Below are 22,626 nucleotides of genomic sequence, written 5' to 3'. Positions count from 1 at the left end.
CTTTCTACTTTCTTTTCAAACAGCTCCACAGTTTGAACAGCATTCTAATATGTAACATTTGTTTAATTGGTGTCACTTGTATTTATTTGTTTATTTTTTAATTCACGTCCACAACAGGAAGAACAGCAAATCACCTGAATACACAGGAAGTCCAGAGAATCATGAACAGGTGAGCAGGTAAGAAAATGCTTGATGTAGTTTTTGCAAGTATATCAGAAATATTTACATCTCTCTCTCTCTCTCTCTCTCTCTCTCTCTCTCTCTCTCAGGCTGACTCTGATCCAGTGTATGCAAATGTCTCAGCTGTGGCCATGACCTCTGACCTCACACAGAGAGTGAACACTGATGATCAGGGTAATGATCACTATGCCAATGTTCAGTTCAGTCGCTCTAAGAGAGAGGAAGTGTCTCTGTACTCCAACAGAGCTCACCATCAACAGCCTGGCAAACAGGAAGAGGATGTGCAGCTTGCTCCTGTGAACATCAGCCAAGCCAGTGCTGCCACCCAGTGAGTAAATCATGTCACTGCAATACCATTGTTGGTCTGCGTTCATTACTGTACTACATAAAATCTGTTTGGAATCTCTTTTGTAATTATCATTAATAGCTGTTAAGAGTTTAAAAAAATCATTGATCTATATCAATAATTATATATTTTGAAGTGCAACTACCAAGTGAAATTTAACTCATTTTTACCTTTGGACCTGTGGCAGCAGGGTCATCTGAGGATCCATCTGTGATCTACTGTCAGATCAACAAACACAAACCCTGAATATGATCAGCCAATCAGCACTCACTATCACCTCAGGTAGTTCATGGTAACACTGGATAACGGTTTTCTGAAGCTGACCAGGCACATAAGGATTTTCTCTGATAGAGAACCAGGGTTAAATGGCTTCTTATATCATTGTTAATATTTTTACTACTATGTCTCTTGAAAGCACAGTTTTTGGTAAAAAGTTTACTCTCTCTCTCTCGCTCTGTCTTTCTCTCTCCCTCTCTCCCTCCCTCTGCCCTCTCTCTCTCTCTTTCTACATTTTAGTTCTTTATTTTGCACAGTTTTCTCAGCGTCTAAAAGCGTACTTCCTGTTTTCCAGAAATAATAACATTTTCTCACTCTTTTATCTGCTAACACAAAAAAGTAAATGCATTTTCAATACATGAGCAAACAAAACAGGTAAATTTGTGTTTTTATATGAACACAGTAAAGCTGTTGTGTGTTGATGTTTATGACAGTAAACTGTAAATTCTTAAGACCTCTAAGAGCCATACTGTGATATTAATTTTCTACAGCATTTTTTTAAAAAAGCATTAAAAAAATAAAGCATTAAGTAAAGTAAGACTCACTCCAAATTGTGCTCAGGTTTTTTTTAATTAGTATGTGTTCTATGAGGACCAGTTGTGGGAAAAATATTGCTTTGAATTATGACTGTAACTTTTAGAAGGAAAATGTGCCTCATAACTATTGTCATGATGAGGTATTAATACTGTAAGGACCTGTGCTTGCTTAATTACTATATGCTGCTAAATATATCTGTGCTTTAGAACAATGAACATTGATCATGTAGAAGACAAAGCCTCTGTGTGTCCGTAACACCTGGGGAGTGAACACCAAGTATCCTGTGCTCCATGGATAAAGTTATCTTGTAAACCCCCACACATGTCCTTGGACTTGTTTGTATCACTGCATGAAAAGCTCTGTGCTCCTTAACCTCAGTGAGAACTGTGCTCCATCTCTGAGGTCTGCTTCTCCCATGATCATGTAATAAAGACTGATTCATAATATCTGTATTGGCTGGTTCTTCTGAAACTTAGCAACTCTCTTCCATACAGAGGAATTTCCTCCACATCTCTTAGAGGGATGAGCTCTCTGTCAACTCAACATCCAACCACTCGTTACTTCTACCTGCCACCTCAGTGCTCCAGGTCACTGCTCCCTCCATCTCAGGTGAGAACTGTATATAATGACACTGAAGCATTGGCCAGGTTTTTTTTTTTCATCCGAGTAATCTATCTTAGACTGACTCATTAATGATACAAGTGAAAATAATGGAAAAAAAGTGGAACTGAATGACACTCACAGCCAGCAAGTTCAGCAAAAAAAAAAAAAAAAACTTGCGCATGCACAGAGATATTGCCATGTCTTTCTTTTCTTAACACCAGATGTATTTTTGAACATTTCAGAATTGATTTCAGAATTTCTTTGAAACATTTCCAACATTTAAGAGATACTTTAAATGAAGAAATGTTCCATTTTGACACTTAGCTCAACTAAGGAAGAGTTTACACTTTGTAACATGTTGTGCTCTGTGTACTCATAGGAGAGTATGAGTGGAAATCAGCACATTTTCAAAGAAAATTTATGTGTACAAATCATTAACTGTTTACACTTCCTTTTACTCCTCTGACTCTTGTTGTTGATATATATCTCCTCCATGTAATTCCAACAGACTGTAAATGAATTACATCATGAAAAGCAGTCAAGATCTGACTGAAAACACAGTGAGACAGGGACGAGCCGTGCTGCACATTGTCTCCCTCTGGTGGAAGCAAAGGGTGCTGCACAGCTACTAAGATCCCCAACAATGTGCTTTTAAATGAAGACACTCCCCCGGTTATAAAAGCCTTGAGCTGAGCAAGGACAAGCTGGAAGAGCCAAGAACAGTGAGAGACGAGACATCCACCCTAGAGATCACGTAAGGTGGACCTCTGACGTGTGGACCTTGGAAAAGCTAATTTGGCTTAATTATTTTAGGACATGACCTCTCACTGCTTTATTCAAAGACAGATACGAATGCTTTCTGAATTTGTCTTGTCTCTGGGCAGTAAGTCAAGCTTTTCCATTTTTTTCATGCATCTTACCCTATTTCTTTGTTTTGTTTAAAGCGTTATTTAGAGTAAATATTTTCCACACTGATTCAAACTGGTTTGTGAGGCAAAATTTGGTATCGAATGCACCACTATCAGTTCGATGTTAGAGTATGTTGAATTATAACTTTATGTACACTCACCTCACAGTATGAACTGAAGGCTTCATTTATCAGTCACTGGTGTGAAAATGGAAAAGTCTCTTTAGAGATAGTGTAATAATGTAATGTAGCTGGAGAAGCATGATTAGAGCAATGTACTGCCAAAGAAAAAGTTTGTTTTTTATGTGTGAAAGTCTACAATGAGTGTTATTTATACATGTCCAGAACAATGTGGTGAATTTAATGTGTGCATAAAGTACATGAGCAACTGGAAACACCCAGGACAAACTGCAGTCTCTATACATCATTCCAGTGAGAATCCCCATCACCAATAACACAAAAGGCAGGATTCAGCACCATGGACAGTGACATCACTACAGAACATCACATGGGCCTGGGTTCAATCACAGTGCATGAACTATAACTTATTCTCTCAGTATCCCTTAAATACCTTTTCACCACTCATCATGTAACCTCATTATAACCTCATGCATTTATTTTCTGATTTGATATAATAAACAGACTGCCTGCATTAACTTATCCTGAACTTAATTATTTGACCATTTGACTATGTTGGTAATGTAAATTATACTCTGCCTTTTAACAAAAATGACCAGAAGAATACTGACTGAGATGCAGAAGTTAAACCAACCATTATGTGAGTAAGGAATACTTTAATATTAAGAGACATCTCACCAGAGTAAGAGGAAGCTCTTTACTCTACTGAACTACATGATGTGTAAGGTGTAACACTCCCCCTACTGGTCACTGTACAGCATAGAAATGCTGATGTCATCTCCACTTCCTTGAGCTGTAAACTATAGGGAACCTTGATGACCCTGGACAGTATCAGTACAGAAACAGAGCATCTGGTCAGGCAAGCCACTCTGAATAATAATAATAATAATAATAATAATAATAATAATAATAATAATAATAATATCATTCCTGGACTCAGTCTACATTTTAACTACATGTTATTTGCCTTCAGCCCATTATCATGGATTTGAGTGCGAATGTAATGTGATGCTGTGCTGTTAAATGGGTTCTTTCAGGAACCAATCCATGTAGAGAGAGAGAAAGAGTGAGAGAAGGAGGGAGAGAGTAAACAGGACGAAATGAAAATCACCCGGATTGCCAGCGGAGAGAAAAACTTACAGCACCTGGCATTCCCAGGCAGTCTCCCATCCAAGTACTAACTAGGCCCGACGCTGCTTAGTTACTGAGATCGGGCGTGCTCAGGGTGGTATGGCCGTAAGCGAAAGCGGCGGCGGCACAAGCGCTATTTGAAGACGAGCAAAGGCTCCGCGGTTGGCTTCCGACTCCTGCCTCGCTTTAAGAGCGCACCGGCACAGACGCGCGCTCAAATACCGGCGACACCGACCCCGACTTGCGCCAGCACATTATGACGTCACAGAATACCTGGACCCTGCAACAACTTCTTCAAACCGCGCCGCCTCACACACTGCACTAGACCCGCTTTAAACAGGGTACCTTTTTTTCTTGGTTGACCACTGTCTTGATAAAACAACAGTGTAATTCATCTCGCTTCTTTGCTCTTTCCTCCGCTTTGTCGGCGCAAACAACCCTATCAAACGCCTCCAACGAGGCTAAACATCATATAACACTTCATTATGGCAACATAAAGGAATACAGAATTATACAATGCAATCAAACAGGTGTTCATCCAAACCAAGAAATTACTTCCATGCTACAGATATACTTCATTGTCGTCAGGGAGAGAGAGAGAGAGAGAGAGAGAGAGAGAGAACAAAGGACGCAATGAAAATCAGCCGGATTGACAGCGGAGAGCCGAGGAAAGACAAACAAGAGACAGGGAGAAAGAGAGAAAAGAAAAAAAGAGAAAAGCTTACAGCACCTGGTATTCCCAGGCGGTCTCCCATCCAAGCACTAACCAGGCCCGACGCTGCTTAGCTTCCGAGATCGGGCGTGCTCAGGGTGGTATGGCCGTAAGCGAAAACTGCGGTTTCACAAGCGCTATTTGAAGATGAGCAAAGGCTCCGCCGTTTGGCTTCCGACTCCTGCCTCGCTTTAAGAGCGCACCGGCACAGACGCGCGCTCAAATACCGGCGACACCGACCCTGACTTGCGCCAGCACATTGTGACGTCACAGAACACCTGGAACCTGCAACAACTTATTCAAACCGCACTGCTTCACACACTGCACTAGACCCGCTTTAAATAGGCTACCTTTTTTTTCTTGGTTGACCACCGTCTCGATAAAACCACAATGTAATTCATCTCGCTCCTTTGCTCTTTCCTCCGCTCTCTCGGCGCAAACAACCCCATCAAACGCTTCCAACGAGGCTGAACATCATATAACACTTCATATGGCAACATAAAGGAATACAGCATTATGCTATGCAATCAAACAGGTCTTCTTCCGAACCAAGAAATTACTTCCATGCTACAGATATACTTCATTGTCGTCAGACAGAGAGATTGAGAGAGAGAGAGAAAGTAAGAGACAGACACAGAGAGAGAGAGAGAGAGAGAGAGAAACACAGAGACAGAGAGAAACAGATAGCGAGAGAGTCAGAGGGAAGGAGAGCGTAAAAAGGACGCAATGAAAATCAGCCGGATTGACAGCGGAAAGCGAAGGAAAGACAAACAAGAGACATGGAGAAAGAGAGAAAAGAAAAAAAGAGAAAAGCTTACAGCACCTGGTATTCCCAGGCGGTCTCCCATCCAAGCACTAACCAGGCCCGACCCTGCTGAGCTTCCGAGATCGGACAAGATCGGGCGTGCTCAGGTGGGTATGGCCGTAAGCAAGAGCTGCAGTGTCAGAAGCGCTATTTGAAGATGAGCAAAGGCTCAGCCGTTTGGCTTCCGACTCCTGCCTCGCTTTAAGAGCGCACCGGCACAGACGCGCGCTCAAATACCGGCGACACGGACCCCGACTTGCGCCAGCACATTGTGACGTCACAGAGCACCTGGAACCTGCAGCAACTTCTTCGCGCCGCCTCACACACTGCACTAGACCCGCTTTAGATGATGATGCTGTGAGTCCACAGAAGCACCTCTTATAATCAAAGGCCCTTCATCTCCTGTTGATGTGAATGTTTCTGAACCTTCTGAGAGTGTATCTGAAGCTGTGACACTTTCACTTGTCCATACACCTCCCCAGACTTTCTTATTTCTTATGCTGAATGTTTCTTAGGAGATCATAAAAAATCATTCAACTTAAAATAAATCAGGACGTTGTTGTCAGTATGTTGCTGCAATGTGTAGTTACTTTTCCTGGGGCATAATGAATTTTTAATTAGTGACTCACATTTTGAAGTGGTGTTCTCGTTCCAGCAATTTAGAAAAAAGGGGTCTTGCTTTGAGGAGTGGGAGGATGAGTGAGGAATGAGAGAGAGAGAGAGAGAGAGAGAGAGAGAGAGAGAGAGAGAAAGAAATTTAAAAATCCAATACATGTTATTCTAAATAACAGTAACAAAAAGCATTACACCCTTAGCCCCCTCTCACTGCTAAGATACATTGTGCCACGTTTTCTCCCAGTAGAGGGGGTCAACATGCCAACACACCAACATGCCAAGATGTCCTAACACAGTTGACAAAGCTTCATTTGATTTCTTATTCATTCTTGAGCATAAATGTATATAATTTGCCGAGATATTTAGGCTGCGACTTTGTATTTAATATAAACACACACTGATCAAACAGTATATACAGTACATTTTATTTCCAATATGATGAAGACATGCAAGTGATGGTGAAGTTATTTAAAGAGCTGCATGTTAAAAAGGAAGTTATGTCTTCCTGTGATAGAGTTTGACAATTAACCATGTGTTTCACACTCAACAGTTCCACTGCACAGAGAGTGAGTTCAACATCTACCAGCTTGACTCATCAGATAGTAAGAGCTTCTGTTTTTTAATATTTAAAATTATTCAAACACATGTATGTACTGTTCTTACTGGCAATATTTTTATCAAATAGACAACCACCATTCATGATGGAAGCTTTTTCTTTATGATTATTATTCTGTTTTATATTGACTGAATGGGAGGTGAGGTAACAGTTTGTTGTGACAAGAGCCTGATCCTGTACCTGACAGTTTGGCATGTATGACTTTACTTCACAAAAATGACAGCACACTTTGGAATAAAGCAACTGGTAACATCACACAAAATGTCTAGTTTGAAAAACGCGCAAGAAACATATATGACGGCAATTCAAATAAAAAGTTGGTGAAAATTTGTAATTCTACCTGAGATGAAGAGTGTCAGTGTATTTTAGATTGATTCACTTTCCCTAAATGAAATGAAATGGTCTCTTTTTCTCATTGCATATGGCAAGCATAGCAAGTCACAAAACAATAACTGGAATAGGTCACATGAGACAAGAGCAAAAGATGAGATCAGTGATAAGATTTCTGAAAGCAAATGGGAGGAAACTGATGAATGTACTGTGATGTTGGAGATGTCAGGGATCAGAAGGGAATTATAATGAAAAATAATTCACATTTTGTCAGCATTGTAAGAAGGTAGTTTTAATTCGAATGCTTATTCAAATGTATTTCTGCTATTTTTTTAATTGAACAATGAAACTGTTTCTATGGAGGTTCTTTATGAGCACTGAGGAGCATAAACAGTTTATGATATGCAGAGTGTTCAGCCTGACATTCAGACGTGTCTCTTTCTCTCTCTGTCTCTTCCTGTCTGTTTTTCTCACTGCCCTGAGAAGTGTTAACCACATGACTCATATTCATCACTGCTTACACGTCTCATATATGTTTGACTGGTCTGGAAAGTTGATGATGTCTGAGTGCAGAGAACAGTACAATAACTTCTATTAATATGGCGGTTCTTAACATTAATGACTCTATGCTAATCCTGTGTGAATATGTTGAAACAGAGGTTCGTAGAGAATTGAAACAACCCGACAGGAATTTGCTGTTTGTGTCTTGAACAGTAAACAGAAATAGCCTGGGGGCCTGTGATCCGGACACAAATACAACAAACATAGAATGGACTAAAGTTTCACCAGAGTGCTCACATATTTTTTACCTAGAAATGTCATTTTTCATGGCGCTCTCTTTGCAGAATTGTAAAGTGCAAAAATGTACCTGAAGGCTGTAACAGTGTGTGGTGTGGCTGTGGTCTTCTCCAGATATGATCTCTCATAGTGGTTTTTATTTGTTTTAGTTATTTAGTCACGAGATGACCCAGTGAGGAAAATAAAACACGATGAATGGCTTTCAACTGAATAATTTCACATCGTCTCACACTGTTAGCCGAAGATCCTGTGACACGATAAGAGAAAGTCTCGGAGGGCTTTCGCGTCGGGGACTGCGCTTCCGAGGCGTCTGTTGCGCGAGAATTGACTGTATGTGGTTGAGTGAGTAGAACACACGTTCAGAAGAAACGAAAGAAACGGAAGCAGCGTACGCCTGCCGATTCAGTGGTGTGAGTGAGCCGAAAGGGACCCCTGCTAATTTTCCCCCGAAACACCGGACGAGAGGGGAATCCCGACGGCGAACGCAAATGGTGACTTAGTCCCCCGACCCCAGAGACTGAATCACTTTCCTTCCGTTCCTCTTGGTCCCCCTGCAGTCTTTCCTTATACTGATACTTTGTTTGGGACTCACGGAAATTGTCTGGGACTATCTTGTCCAAACACCATTTTCAGGATATTCAGTTTTGTGTTAGCGCTGTTGTATTCTAATTTTGTTTAAATAAAGGAGACTTGATGCTGGGTGGTTCTGTGCTTCTGGGATCTGAACCTACCAAGGCAAGGTGTCGGGGTGATTAACCAAGCCAAGGTTTCTAGCCTGCCACTAGAGGACATGATGATGTCCTCCAATCAATAAATTAAAGCATGGCAGAGTAGGGCCGGGTGCTAGTTGGGAGCAGCAATACGGCAGAGTAACAGATGTCACACTGAGGTAGGCCTTGCTGTAGAGCAGCAGTGCTTTAAATCTGTAGTGTTTTACGCCTGTTTGTTCATTCATGGCTGTTGATCCGTTCATTGAATAGGGGGTGACTGACGGTCATGGCCAGGCCAGTTGTTCACCCCTGTTTGGATTTGATGGTCATTTGATCAGATCAAAGTGTTTGGATGTTTGTTCGTTTGCGTGTCCATTGACTAGTGGTCTGTTGAGTAATACAGGACATGTATTGTGATTGTAGATACACTGAGGACTGCTGACCACTGTGTGATAATAGGAATATGGTTTGTCTGTATTTAAACAGTTTTATTTTTTACTTTAAATGTTAGAGATTACCCAGAGTTTTGGTCGTGTATGTGACTAACACTACTGTCCTGTGACAAATGGCTTTATTCTCTAACTCCCAGCTCCATGCATCTTGAAGCGTAAAGAGTATTGTTTTATCAAAGTGGGAAATGTTTGTTTTAATACACCTCTGGTAAATGTACTGATTTTTATGTATGTTTAGATTTACATTTCAGTGGCGCACAGTCATCAGTAGAGGGAGTGCTTCACTGTGTGAAGTACACCAGGGCATTTTTGGAACTTCCTGTTTCTGATGAGAGCTCTTCACACCAATATCTCTGACTTACAAGATGGCTGATCTGCCTTCTGTTCTTTTCTCTCAACTTCAGAATCACTTTGTAAAAGAAATTAACATGTTCATGTGATGAGAGTGCATTCATTTACATTCTGTCGTTGTAAGTCATGTGTGATGTATTGAAGGTTGTTTTAAGGTTACTTCACTGACTTAATAGTCACAGATTCTTTGTGATATTGCAGTCTGTGATCACACTTGTTATCCTTGTTAAGTGTTATCGTCAGTGGAGTGATACAGAGAGACTGCAATCGGTCCTAAGTGTTTACAGTGGCTCATGTTCTGTATGTTTGTGTGACACTTTAAAACCATATTGTTCACAGTCCTGACTATAGTTAACACTCATACTGGACAAAATTCACACATCTGAAAAAAGGAAGTTTACTTTGTAGCAGCGTCTTCCACTGTCTTTATATCTCCACCTTCATTCACTATTATTTCTTAAAACTTAAAAAAATTAAATACAGCACATTAGCATCACCTCTTTCCCTCACAAACATTTCTTCAAGCTTATGAATACACATACAGCACATGTAGTTGTCATATTTTACTGTCTGAAATGTAATATTTTAGTATTGTTTTTTTGTCCAGCATGTTCATATGATCACAAGAAAAAGACAAAACTTTATGTATTGAATGTAAAGATGAAATTCAGACACTGTCAGTGTAACCCTTTACTGTGATACATATGATGATAACGTTATTTTGAGAGCTGAGTATTAATGAGAGATCTGCCTCTTCCTGTGTTAGGGTTTGGTCATTAAGTGCATTCTTCACACTCAACAGTTCTGCTTTTGAGACAGTCACTTCAACATCTCACAGCTCTACTCCTCTAAGTAAGTACATTATGATTTTTCACATTTAAAACCATTCAAATACGTTCGTGGTCTGTTCTTAATAAACATCATTTTATTGAAATGTATGACTAGCATAGATGAATGATTTCCCTTTGTGATAATCATATGGTTATATACTGAGTGAGAATGAGAGATGAGGGTCATGTTTACTGCATCACAACTGAACTTGAGAAGAGACTTGTACTGTGTTTAACAGCTGGGCATGTCTGACACCACATAACAAGAACATGACAATGCAGCTTAACAACATAGCAACTGGAAACAAAACACAAAATATCAAGTCAGAATGAAAGAATATATATTTACATTATTATTATTCAAATAAATACAAGTTAATTAAAATGTTTAACTCCATTTGTTATATAATTAAAAAAAAAATCTATCAGTCGATTCACAAGCCCAATATGTCATGTAACTGTGTTTTTCTCTCATTGTCCATTAACTGTCCAAATGAGATGTGAAATAATGAAGTGAGTTGATAATATCACTCGGATGGCCAAGTGATCATAAAAAAGAACAAGAAAAGTGACTGGCTTTCATTTCTGTGTCATCTGTGTAAATGTATCTTATGAATTGAATTAAATGCTGAAACAAGGTTTTAGAAGTTTTCTATGTAACAAATTCACATTTTATAACATGCAATGGTGTCAGTCTCTTTCCCCCTCACTCACTGTTTCTTGGTCTCTCTGTTTCTCTGTCTTTCTCTCCCTCTCTCTGTCTGTCTGTCTGTATGTCTGTCTGTCTGTCTCTATATATTTCTGTTCCACTCACTCACAAACACACACACTGTAACACACCCATGCAATGCAGTCAAAATAGAGTTTAACCTCTCTCTCTCTCTCTCTCTCTCTCCCCCACTCTCTCTCTCTCTCTCTCTCTGTCCGTCTGTCTTTCCCCGGGTATGTGGGAGGGTGTGTGTGGTGAGGCGGTGACTACTTACACTTTTCTTTCCTTTCTCTATTTTCTGCAGCACTTGATTCAGTTTAAATTACCATAAAAACTACCATGTTATTAACATTGCAGTTTGGTATTTCTTTAATTGATTTACGAGGATTTATTTGACCTTTTGGGATTTTCGTGGTGAAGTGGCAGGATGGCCTCTATCCCCGGCAGGGGTGCGCCGCGTCCCTCTCACAAAGTCACGGGATCAGGTGTGGAGGGTTGTTGGATTTTCTTGTGATTTTACAAGTAAACAAACCAGACCACAAGCGCTTGGAGAAAAGATTTATTTGGTGGTGATGGAATCCGGTAGAGTGTCTGCCTGTGCTGAAGCTTAACTCAGAGAACTGTTACCGTGATCGGCCTTTTATACCATGAAACAAACAGACAATAGGTGTACAACGTTGCTTTCATGCAAATCAGAATCTAGGTGTTAATACTAAAGTCCCCTTTTGTCTCTGGTGGTTGCCATCAGGTTAAACAGTTCTCTTATCCTGAACCATGTCTATTCAGATGTTACTATAATCTTAAAGGGTGTTTTGGTGGGAGTAGGAAAACAAATCGATTATATATTATATATTATATGTATTACAAATCGATTATAATATATTTTCAGCCTCAGGGATGAACAAGGCAGTGGTTGTGTTTGTATTTGAAGAAACTCTTGTTAAGCGGTTAATTGGACACAGAATCTGGGTAAGTGGAAGTCTTCTCCCCATTTCTCCGCTAGTTTCACCCGCAGCAAGAGTCACAATTTAAAAAGTCCCACCATACGGTTTCAAACGGTTTGGAAAGTTTCCGGTTTGGAAAGTTTGTAAGCTCTGTCAAACCATAGTCTGTAGACTGCAAAAACCCAGCTTTAAGACACGTCATGTCTCTTGAAAGGTGGGTGTTTATGTTTTTGAACGAGCTGAATTTGGACGTCTCTTTCAGAATGTGGTATGGGGAACTACTGTGCTCTATGTGAATATGGGAAGCACGAAGTGCTTTGAATGTGGAGATATTGGGCATGACAGTCTTGCCTGCCCGCATAAGGCTCAGATTAACAAGGACACAGACCCTAGCATTGCTCCCATGTGGATGCATCAGAGCCCCATCAAAATGACCTAGAGGCCGCGGATGCTCGCATGTAGTGTGACGTTATTTTGACCCAGAGTGGCTTGGCCGCAACGGATAGAAATATTGGTGATGAAAATATAATAATAAGAAGAAAAGGTAAGAAAAAGAACTTTATTTGTCACACTCACACAGAACAGTGAGCAATGAAATAGAGCATGTGTATTTGACCCATCCTTACACCAGTGAGCACACACACACACACACACTGTGAGCTAGGAGCAGCGGGCAGACATCGCCGCTGGCGCCCGAGGACCAACTCCAGGTATTTTTGCCAGTGCCTTGGTCAAGGTCGCTGACAGGAGTACTAATCCTAGCATGCATGTCTTTGTGGTGGGAGGAAACCGCAGGAAACCCTCACAAACCGAGGAAGAACATGCAAACTCCAGACAGAAAGCATTCAAACCTAGGGCCTTCTTGCTGTGAGGCAACAGTGCTAACCACTGAGCCACCATGAAAATGTGCAGGAAAGTGCGATTGATAAGGTCATTGTGGAAAGGGTAGCTCTTGAGGCACAATTGTGAGTGATGGGAGAAAGCAAACATAATGAAATTATTGGTGAGATTACAAGACGGCCTGCTGTGGGGCAGAGCAGGCATGAAATGCCTGGGAGTCTATTTGAGCACAAAAGGCTATCAGGAAATAAGTGGTTAAGAGGGAATAGTGGAAAAGGTGTGTGGCAGGTCATTTAAATGGACATGGGTCCTGCCCCAGCTGTCTTATAGGGGAAGAGTAATGGTTGCCAATGATCTGACTGATTCCATACTGTGGCACAAGTTTATGGCGCTGGACCTACCAGTCTCTCTATTGAGAGAAATACAGAGGAAACTGGTGAATCTCTTTTGGTCAGGGGAACATTGGACCAGAGCTCCTGTCCTCTATTTACCAACGCAGGAGGGAGGAAAGGGTCTCATTCACTTACACAGCTGTATAAAGGCCTTTAGTGTACAGGCAGCACAGCGGCTCTTGTACCTACAGGACCTGATGTGGACTGGAGCAGTGTGTGTGCTTTCAAGGTGTTTGTAGAGATAGACAATTGTTTTTATTAAAACTGGGGGTGATGGACAAGGCTGGGACCACCCCTTTTCATCCCTCTGTTTTGAGAGCGTGGTCTTCGCTTTTTAAAGTGAATACAGATGCATCCCAGCATCTTAACATCAACGAAGAGCCACTATCTTACAACTCCATGATTCAGGCCTGAGCACTGACATGTCCAGCCATACGTGTATGTTTTAGGAGATCTAGACTGATGAAGCTAGGGAGCCTCAGAGTCAACGGTTCTTGGGGGACGGTGGCTCAGTGAAGGAGCTGGTGTCAGGTCCAGCCAACAGAAAATTCTTGAGGAAGTTGTCTCATCACTACCTGTGAAATTCAAGGTGGAGCTTGAGCTGGACAGTGTATCTGGGCTAGAGAGAGGTGGTGACCAGCAGTCTTTTCCCCTCATAATGATTTCTCTTGCTGTGGAGAACTATCTATCTATCTATCTATCTATCTATCTATCTATCTATCTATCTATCTATCTATCTATCTATCTATCTATCTATCTATCTATCTATGATGCAGAAGTTAAACCAATCATTATGTAAGTAAGGAATACTTTAACATTAAGAGACATTTCACCAGAGGAAACTCTTTGCTCTACTGAACTACATAATGTGTAAAATGTAACACTCCCCCTACTGGTCACTGTACAGTATTGAAATGCTGATGTCGTCACCACTTCCTTGAGCTTTAAACTATAGAGAACCTTGATGACCCTAGACAGTATCAGCACAGATACACAGCATATGTGTATTTACTTTTGTTGAATCTGTCCTTAGTGACTCAAATTTTGATGTGGCGTTCTCAGTGCAGCAATGGAGAAAAATGGGGTCTTGCTTTGAGGACTAGGAGGATGAGAGGGAGATGAGAGAGACAGAGAGAGTGAGTGAGTGAGAGAGAGAGAGAGAGAGAGAGAGAGAGAGAGAGAGAAAAAAAAAGAGTGAGAGAAATGTAAAAATCCAATACATTTGATTTTAAATAACAGTAGCAAAAAGCATTACACCCTTAGCCCCCTCTCTCTGCTAAGATACATTGTGCCACATTTTCTCCCAGCAGAGGGCGTCAACATGCCAACACACCAACATGCCAATACGCCAACATCCCAGTACACCAACATGCCAAGATGTCCTAACACAGTTCACAAAGCTTCATTTGATTTCTTATTCATTCTTGAGCAGATATGTATATAATTAGCCGAGATATTTAGTCTGCTACTTTGTATTTTAATATAAACACACACTGATCAAACAGTCTATACAGTACATTTTATTTCCAATATGATGATGACATGCAAGTGATGGTGAAGTTATTTAAAGAGCTGCATGTTAGAAGGGAAGGTGTGTCTTCCTGTGTTCGAGTTTGACAATTAACCATGTGTTTCACACTCAACAGTTCCACTGCACAGAGAGTGAGTTCAAGATCTCACAGCTCGACTCATCAGATAGTAAGAGCTTCTGTTTTTTAATATTTAAAATTATTCAAACACATGTATGTACTGTTCTTACTGACAATATTTTAATCAAATAGACAACCACCATTCATGACGGAAGCTTTTTCTTTATGATTATTGTTCTGTTTTATATTGACTGTGAATGGGAGGTGAAGTAACAGTTTACTGTGGCATCGCACCCGGCTCCTATTTCTCCCCTCGCGGGTGGTGGGCCCACGAGAGGGTGGGCCCACGAAAGGGCGACCCCACGTGGCTCATTCGGGCTGAGCCTGGCTGGACCTCTTGGCATGTCTGGCCACAACGCGCTCACCTACGAGCTCCCCTACCAGGCCTGGCTCCAGAAGGGGGCCCCGGTCTCCCTATTCCAGGCGAGGTACCTGTTTCTCTGTGATTGCTGTTCAAAAGGGCTTTAAGAATCGCTTTTTGTCTGGCCCCTCACATGGGACCCCTCTGCCTTGGGTGACCCTGCCAGGAGCTACATGCTCCTGGCAGAACAGCTCCCAGGATCACAGGGGCTCACAAATCCCTCCACCACGATAAGGTTGCGATTCTAGGAGGGGTTTGGTAATATAGTCTTTTACAAAAATGACTTGAGAAAAAAAAATAGGACACATGGCAGGCCAGTCATTATGCATGGCTGAGAACACTTTGATGTTTAGAGAAATCTCCCCAGAATAAGACGAAGTCTTCTGCTTCATTGAGCTGCACGATAAGTAGGGTGCAATGGTCCCTCTAGTGGAGACAGTACAGCATTGCAATGTTGATGTCCCCTCCATCTCCTTTAGCCTTAAAGACCATAGAAGTTTAAGAACCCTGGACAGCATCCACATGGAAACACAGCTGCAGATCAGGGAAGTCACTCTGGAGAATAATTATGTCATGTCTAGACTGAGCCAACCACACATTTTTCGTAGCAGAGTTGAATAAAGACAAATCTAATGAGAGATTCTTATCATTTATTCAAGTACGTCAACTTGCAGTCCACTACCTCATGCAACAGGGTCTGCTCAGAGTTTGTCTCACATCACAGACTCGCATTTAGAGGGTTTCTAACACCAAGTTGTTTTTTTATTATTATTATTTTTATTTATTTGTTTATTTTTATTCAATGTAGAGTTGTTTCGCGAGACTTAATGGAATGTCCTCGCTAAAGCACGGTGCTTATGAGGTCCAGAAGATGACGCCATGACATTTAGACAAATGAGACTGAAGTCCTTTGTGGCTGTAGTGTTTGAAAAGTGAAGCAACTTACTGTTTCCTCTTATTATGAAATGACTGCTCCTCTGTCTCACTGAAACTGTAGTGTGAATACATGCACAAAGACTTTTTACAAAACAGAAAATTATCCACTTTCTCCCTGTCTCTTCTTTAATAAAGCAGAACAGATTAGAGATATTTTGTCATCTGAGAGAGTGAAAATGCATTTTAATGAGTCAGTTAGCAATTGCTCTGTGCATGCTGAGTTAAAAGAAAAAAGGGGGAAACAGGTCTGTTATGCATCAGCACACTGTACTCAGACAACATTCAGACTGAATATGAAAATTTCCATCTCCCAGTTAGTAACTGACAGCTGAAGTCTTCAGTCCATATGGTGAGTATATATAGAGTTACACTTCACTGATGTACAGTACTGTATTGCTGTTCAGTGACTTTGTTATATTTAGTTTTTTTTATCCTTATCATTTGTTGTCTGTTACCTCATGATCAAGTAATATTAGTTTTTATTACATATATATAACTGCAGGCTAATACAGCCACATTCAGGAGAGCACCAGTCATATTTGCAGCTGTAACTTTCTTCTGTCTGAGAGGTAATTGTCTCTTCATATTTATTTCTCTTCTCTACTTTATGTTTAGAGGTGTCTGTTATTTATGTGTATTATGAAAGTATTAACAGAGCACATATGATAAACTAGTGGCTATTATACTAAGTGCTTGTTCAGTGCAGCTCTGCTGTTGCACTCACAGGATTTTCACTTTCCATTCACACATAGTTTATCAACAGTCTCAATCACAAACAATCACACTATCAGTGAACACCCCCTAATGGTGTCAGCACAGTAAAGTGTGGATGTCTCACTTTGGCCTCATGTTTAATAAAGTCCTCACTGTGTGTGACTGTGTTCCAGGTGTTGTGGGTCAGAGTGTGACTCTCCCTCAGAAAAACATCTGTGCTCTTAAAGGGACAGACGTGGACATTCCCTGCACTTACACAGTGAATGGTTACACAGTCCAAAGTAAAGGGTGGTACAGGACTCAAACCTCTGGAGGGTGGGGTAGAGATCTGAAAACAGACCCCGAGTACAAGACACGTGTGGAGTATGATGACCATAGCTGTGGGCTGAGAATCAAATCACTGAGACTGAGTGACTCTGGAGTGTATAACTTTAGATTTAAAACATGGAATAGTGACTGGATATCTGATCCATCTGGGGTTAAGCTGTCTGTGACAGGTAGTTCACACTTATGTGGCTCCATTTACAATATAAATAGTTTGGACAAAATAATGGAAACATGGTATTTCAAGACCTATAAATTTGCTGATGTTTAGAAGTTAATTAATAATTCCCAGTGTTATGTAAATCTTATGTATATGCACTGCAGACATCCTGTGCTTTATGTATTACCCAAGATTTTTCTTTCTGTAGGGGTGTGCGTATTAGTATAAGTCAAAATGTGTGACCTTTCAGACTTCCAAAGAGAGCAAATTGTTGGAGGGCGAATGGCTGGCGATTCAGTAACAAAAACTGATGAGTTGTTTAACGTATCAAGAGGAACTGTTTCTAAAGTCATGATGGCATACCAAAAACAAGGGAAAACTAGTTCTGGCAAGCGTAATTCTGGACGGAAGCCAAAACTCTGTGAGCGTGACTGCGAGCACTAAAATGCATTGTATCAAAAATTCACAGAGCCACAGGTGCTAAAGTGACTGCAGAGCTAAACCAACATCTTGCTAACCCAGGATCAACCAAAACAGTTCGTTTAGAGCTCAATGTAGCTGGATACCATGGAATGGCCGCCATTGCACAACCTTTCCTTTCCCACATCAATGTTCAAAAACACCTAAAATGGTGCAAAGACCATCAGAAGTGGACAATGGACCAATGGAAGAATGTCTTCTTCGCTGATGAATCATCCTTCATGCTTTTTCCTTGTTCAGGATGAATTTATGTGTGGAGGAAGCCAAAAGAAGCCCTTGATTTCAATTGCCTGACCCCAACCATTAAGAATGGAGGCAGTTCTGTGATGGTTTGGGCCACAATATCAAGGAATTCTCTTGGTCCTGTGTTAGCACTGCATGGTAAGGTTACCTCTGAAGAGTATTTGTCAATTTTGGGTGACCAAATTCACCCAGTGGTCCAAACACTCTTTCCAAATGGCAGAGCCATCTTTCAAGTGCCAATTCACACTGCTAAAATCGTTAAAGAGCACAACAGTGAAGTTGAACACTTGGTTTGGCCCCCAATCACCAGCTCTTAACATAATTGAAAATCTCTGGTATATTTCGGAGCAGCAATTAAGGACTGAATTCCTTCCACCACCATCTCTGAAAGAGCTGGAACAGGTTTTGCTTCAGAAATGGATTAAACTTCCCGATGTCCAAAAGTGAATCTGTTTCTCAACGTATTGAATCAGTTATTGCTGCCAAAGGAGGACCAACTTGATATTAAATAATAAAACAGTTATTTAACTATTATTTATTTAAGGTGTTTCCATTATTTTGTCCAACCCCTGTATATGTTTTGTATATCTATATCTATATATCTATCTATATATCTATATCTATATCAATATCTGTATCTCTCTCTCTCTCTCTCTCTCTCTCTCTCTCTCTCTCTCTCTCTATATATATATATATATATATATATATATATATATATATTTATATATATAATGCTTATTATCAATTCCCTTGCATAATGAATACATATTTGACTAAATTAGACTAAAGGTGCTAAAAAAAATTCAGGTAACTGAGGAATCGGATTTTTATTTCTCAAATCAGATCTCCTGGTGAAGGTAACAACAGAAAAACAATGGGTGCAACTGACTTGTAGCACCACCTGTTCACCATACCCAATAATACAATATGACTGGTACAAGAATGGATATTTAGAGAGGTCGTCCTCTGGTTCCGATTCCATCTCATTATACAAGAACAGCTGGTATGGGAACAGTTACAGCTGTTCTACGCACAACCATAAGAACATCCGATCCCCTGAAGTGTGTAAGTGTAGATTTTGTTCCTGCATGTCATGCTGCTACTTTAGAACAAATGTAGCTTTTTTTACTCAAACGCAACCTATCAACCATTTTTTGAAATGAGATAATATAAAATCCATGTAACAACTACTGAAATTATTCATTTGTTAATGTGTATCAGAGACTTCAGACTGAATAAGTATTAAAAACCTTACCCCCTTTCTTGTAACTGTCACTGTGTTTCAGGTATTGAAAAGAGGTGCTGGAGTGTCACTTACAATCATGAGAATATTTGTGCTTTGAGAGGCTCATCAGTGGACCTGTCCTGTTCTTACACATACCCAGCCTGGCACACAGTGACTACAACTCTGTGGTTTAATAAATGGCAGTACTGGGTAGAGCCCACAGACCTGAGTCTGGATGAAGACTATGAGGGTCGTGTGGAGTTCAGAGGAGACAAAAAGAGTGACTGCACTCTGAGAATAAGAGATCTGAGAGAGAGTGATGCACGAAATTATAAATTCAGATTTTTGACCAACCAGGAAGGAGGAAAATATTCAGGTGCAAATGGAGTCAGTCTGTCCATAACAGGTAATTCTGTATATTTCTTATGTAAGCTCACACACATACACTCACACACACATTCTCATGCCACAGTATGCAGATAGAGACAGAGATAGAGATAGAGATAGAGACTGAGATAGAGATACCAGTATAAGAAGCATTTGGAGATTTTTCTCATGGAAGACCTATTCTTTGCTAAACTTCATTCAGATCTAAAGGTGGACATCCAATATGGTTCTCGGAAACAGTCAGCAACACTGACCTGTAAAACATCCTGCTCTCTGAGTAACAACCCCACATTCATCTGGTACAAGAATGGACAGCCTTTACCTGACAGATACACCCAGAGAACAGACCTGTACTATGTTAACTCTGTGGATGATGGCAGCTACTCCTGTGCAGTTAAAGGATTTGAGGGATTACGTTCTCCTGCAGTTTGTAAGATTAAATTTCATTTACTGAATTCATTTCTTGTGTTAAAACTGATTTAAAAATTTAATGGATTTCAATTACATTTTAAATTATGCAGGCTTGTGTTGCCTCTTGAACCATCCTGTGCATTTTGTCTAAAAATTCACTTTGGTTACACATTTCATATGTAAAAATGAACAGGAAGACTTACAGATAAGATACATATATATAAGCTATAGATACATAAGTTTTAAAACAAATGCATTTTGGAAAACAAATATTTGATTATGTTTGTTCAGAAAGCCAAAACAATGTTTATCTTCCTCAAAATATGTTCAGAAGTTAATGGTTCTCCAAAATGCATTTATTTTAAAACACATTTAAGTGAAAGAGATCTATCAAAATCTGTATCAAGTTTATCTATCTACCTATCTATCTATCTATCTATCTATCTATCTATCTATCTATCTATCTATCTATCTATCTATCTATCTATCTATCTATCTATCTATCTATCTATCTATCTATCTATCTATCTATCTATCTATCTGTCTGTCTGTCTGTTTATCTAGTATTTCAAATTGTTCAGTTAATTTTTAAATGATTTTGAAAATGTTGAAGAACATGGAGAGAAGGGAAAATATTCATCCAGTAACTGATGCTGTATATATGCATGTATGTATGCATGAATGTATGAATTTATTTATCACATTTCAGGTTTTCTCCAACAGAAGTGCTGGAGTGTAGCGTATACAAAGTCAAACATTTGTGGATTAATAGGTTCATCAGTTGACATCCAAAGCCACTTCACATACCCTGACTACTACAAAGTCACAAAAACTACATGGTACATCAGAAGAAACCCTAATCCTAAGGAGCTGAGTCAAAATGAGGAGAAGGACCACATGAAGTTCATTTGTACTGATCATTCATGTTTACTAAGAGTTACACAGCTTAGAATGACCGACTCAGCAGAATATTTCTTCAGATTTGAAACATCTCCATCAACATATTACAACAGTACATCTGGAGTCATTCTAACTGTTACAGGTAGTAGAAACACTAATAAGAACCAATAAAAATACAATTTTCCATAGCCCATCCCCTCTTCATTCACATATCAAAGAAGGGATGGTTTTAGCAATATGTTAGGTAGTTCACATTTCCCCCTGTTGGTCAGTGCTAAGTCTGTCATTTTGCTGAAACTAGATCTTATTACATTGCATTACATTACATGTATGCATTTAGCAGATGCTTTTATCCAAAGATCTCCAATACATTCTGACAGAAGAACACAGGGGGAGTGGTTAGGGAAGAGACAGGGAGAAGGGGTGGGGTTTGAGTTCAGTACTGCTCACATACTGACCTTATCTTAATGTTATTTTAAGGAATGCAGCTTCAAAATATTGACTTTTGTTTTTCATCCTTAAGACCTGCAGGTGACAGTGAGTCCTGACACAGTGAGAGAGGGACAGAGAGTAACACTGACCTGTTACACCACCTGTACTCTGAGTAACAACCCTACATACATCTGGTACAGAAACAATCAGCCTGTAACTAATAAACACACCAACATCCTGTATCTGGATTCAGTCAGCAGTGAGGATGCAGACAACTACTCTTGTGCTGTACGAGGTCAGGAGAATCTCCGCTCTCCAGCAGTGTGTAAGTTTGAATCAAAATGTATCATGCTTTCTTAGATTCCCCAAAAAACACGAGAGTGTCAGTCAGTCCCTCTGGTCAAGTAGTGGAGGGCAGTTCAGTGACTTTGACCTGCAGCAGTGATGCCAACCCACCAGTTCACACATACACCTGGTATAAAAAGGATGTTCTTTATCAGGATTGTAAGACAGGTAGATGTGTTATCAGTAATATCAGATCTGAGGACACTGGTAAATACTGTTGTTCAGCTGTGAACAAAATGGGATCCAGTCAAACACAGTGTGAACAACTGACTGTCAAATGTGAGTACAATTCTGAGTTACATTTGACCTGAATGACAGTCAGTGAGTGTAACAATTAACAATTATGTCATAATATCCCATGTCTATAAAATGTTTTTCAAGACAATTTCTTAAAGGAAATGACATAATCTCACATGTATAATGCAATGTGAGTATAAAAGTTTTTTCTTTTAACCGATCTCCTCTTAAACAGATGCTCCAAAGAAAATTACAACTTCCATCACTAACTCAGCATCTAGTGAAATAGTGGAGGGCAGTTCAGTGACTCTGACCTGCAGCAGTGATGCCAACCCACCAGTTCACACATACACCTGGTGTAAGAAGAATGGGGCTGAACCCTCACTGATGGGATCAGGACAGAACTACAGCATCACTAACATCAGCTCTGAGGACAGTGGACAGTACTACTGTAGAGCTGAGAACAGGATTGGAAACAGCAGCTCTACTGAAATACACCTGAATGTAACATGTGAGTACATCAGAATATTGACTGATCCACAAAAGTAAGAACGATAACATGTAATTTCGAAACACAGAGCACATACAAACTAACAGAAA

General features: G+C 40.2%; 1 protein-coding gene and 2 pseudogenes across 1 annotated transcript; 1 reads left to right on the top strand and 2 right to left on the bottom strand.

Moving 5' to 3' along the window:
* Positions 1-311: 311 nt before the first annotated feature.
* Positions 312-22,575, top strand: LOC115819330 (sialoadhesin-like). Its single transcript, XM_030782894.1, has 10 exons — positions 312-508; positions 15,147-15,299; positions 15,712-15,836; positions 17,056-17,379; positions 19,376-19,720; positions 19,904-20,131; positions 20,822-21,154; positions 21,536-21,769; positions 21,805-21,932; positions 22,393-22,575. Exons 1-10 carry the CDS (start codon positions 312-314, stop codon positions 22,573-22,575), a joined length of 2,250 nt encoding a protein of 749 aa, XP_030638754.1.
* LOC115819892 (uncharacterized) lies at positions 4,837-4,945 on the bottom strand (annotated as a pseudogene).
* Positions 5,642-5,760, bottom strand: LOC115819884 (uncharacterized; annotated as a pseudogene).
* Positions 22,576-22,626: the final 51 nt, after the last annotated feature.

This window comes from Chanos chanos, chromosome 8, assembly GCF_902362185.1.
Source record: "Chanos chanos chromosome 8, fChaCha1.1, whole genome shotgun sequence".
Classification (NCBI taxonomy): Eukaryota; Metazoa; Chordata; class Actinopteri; order Gonorynchiformes; family Chanidae; genus Chanos; species Chanos chanos.
The sequence above is the reverse complement of the archived record's forward strand: the minus strand, read 5'-3'. Positions and strand labels throughout refer to the sequence as shown.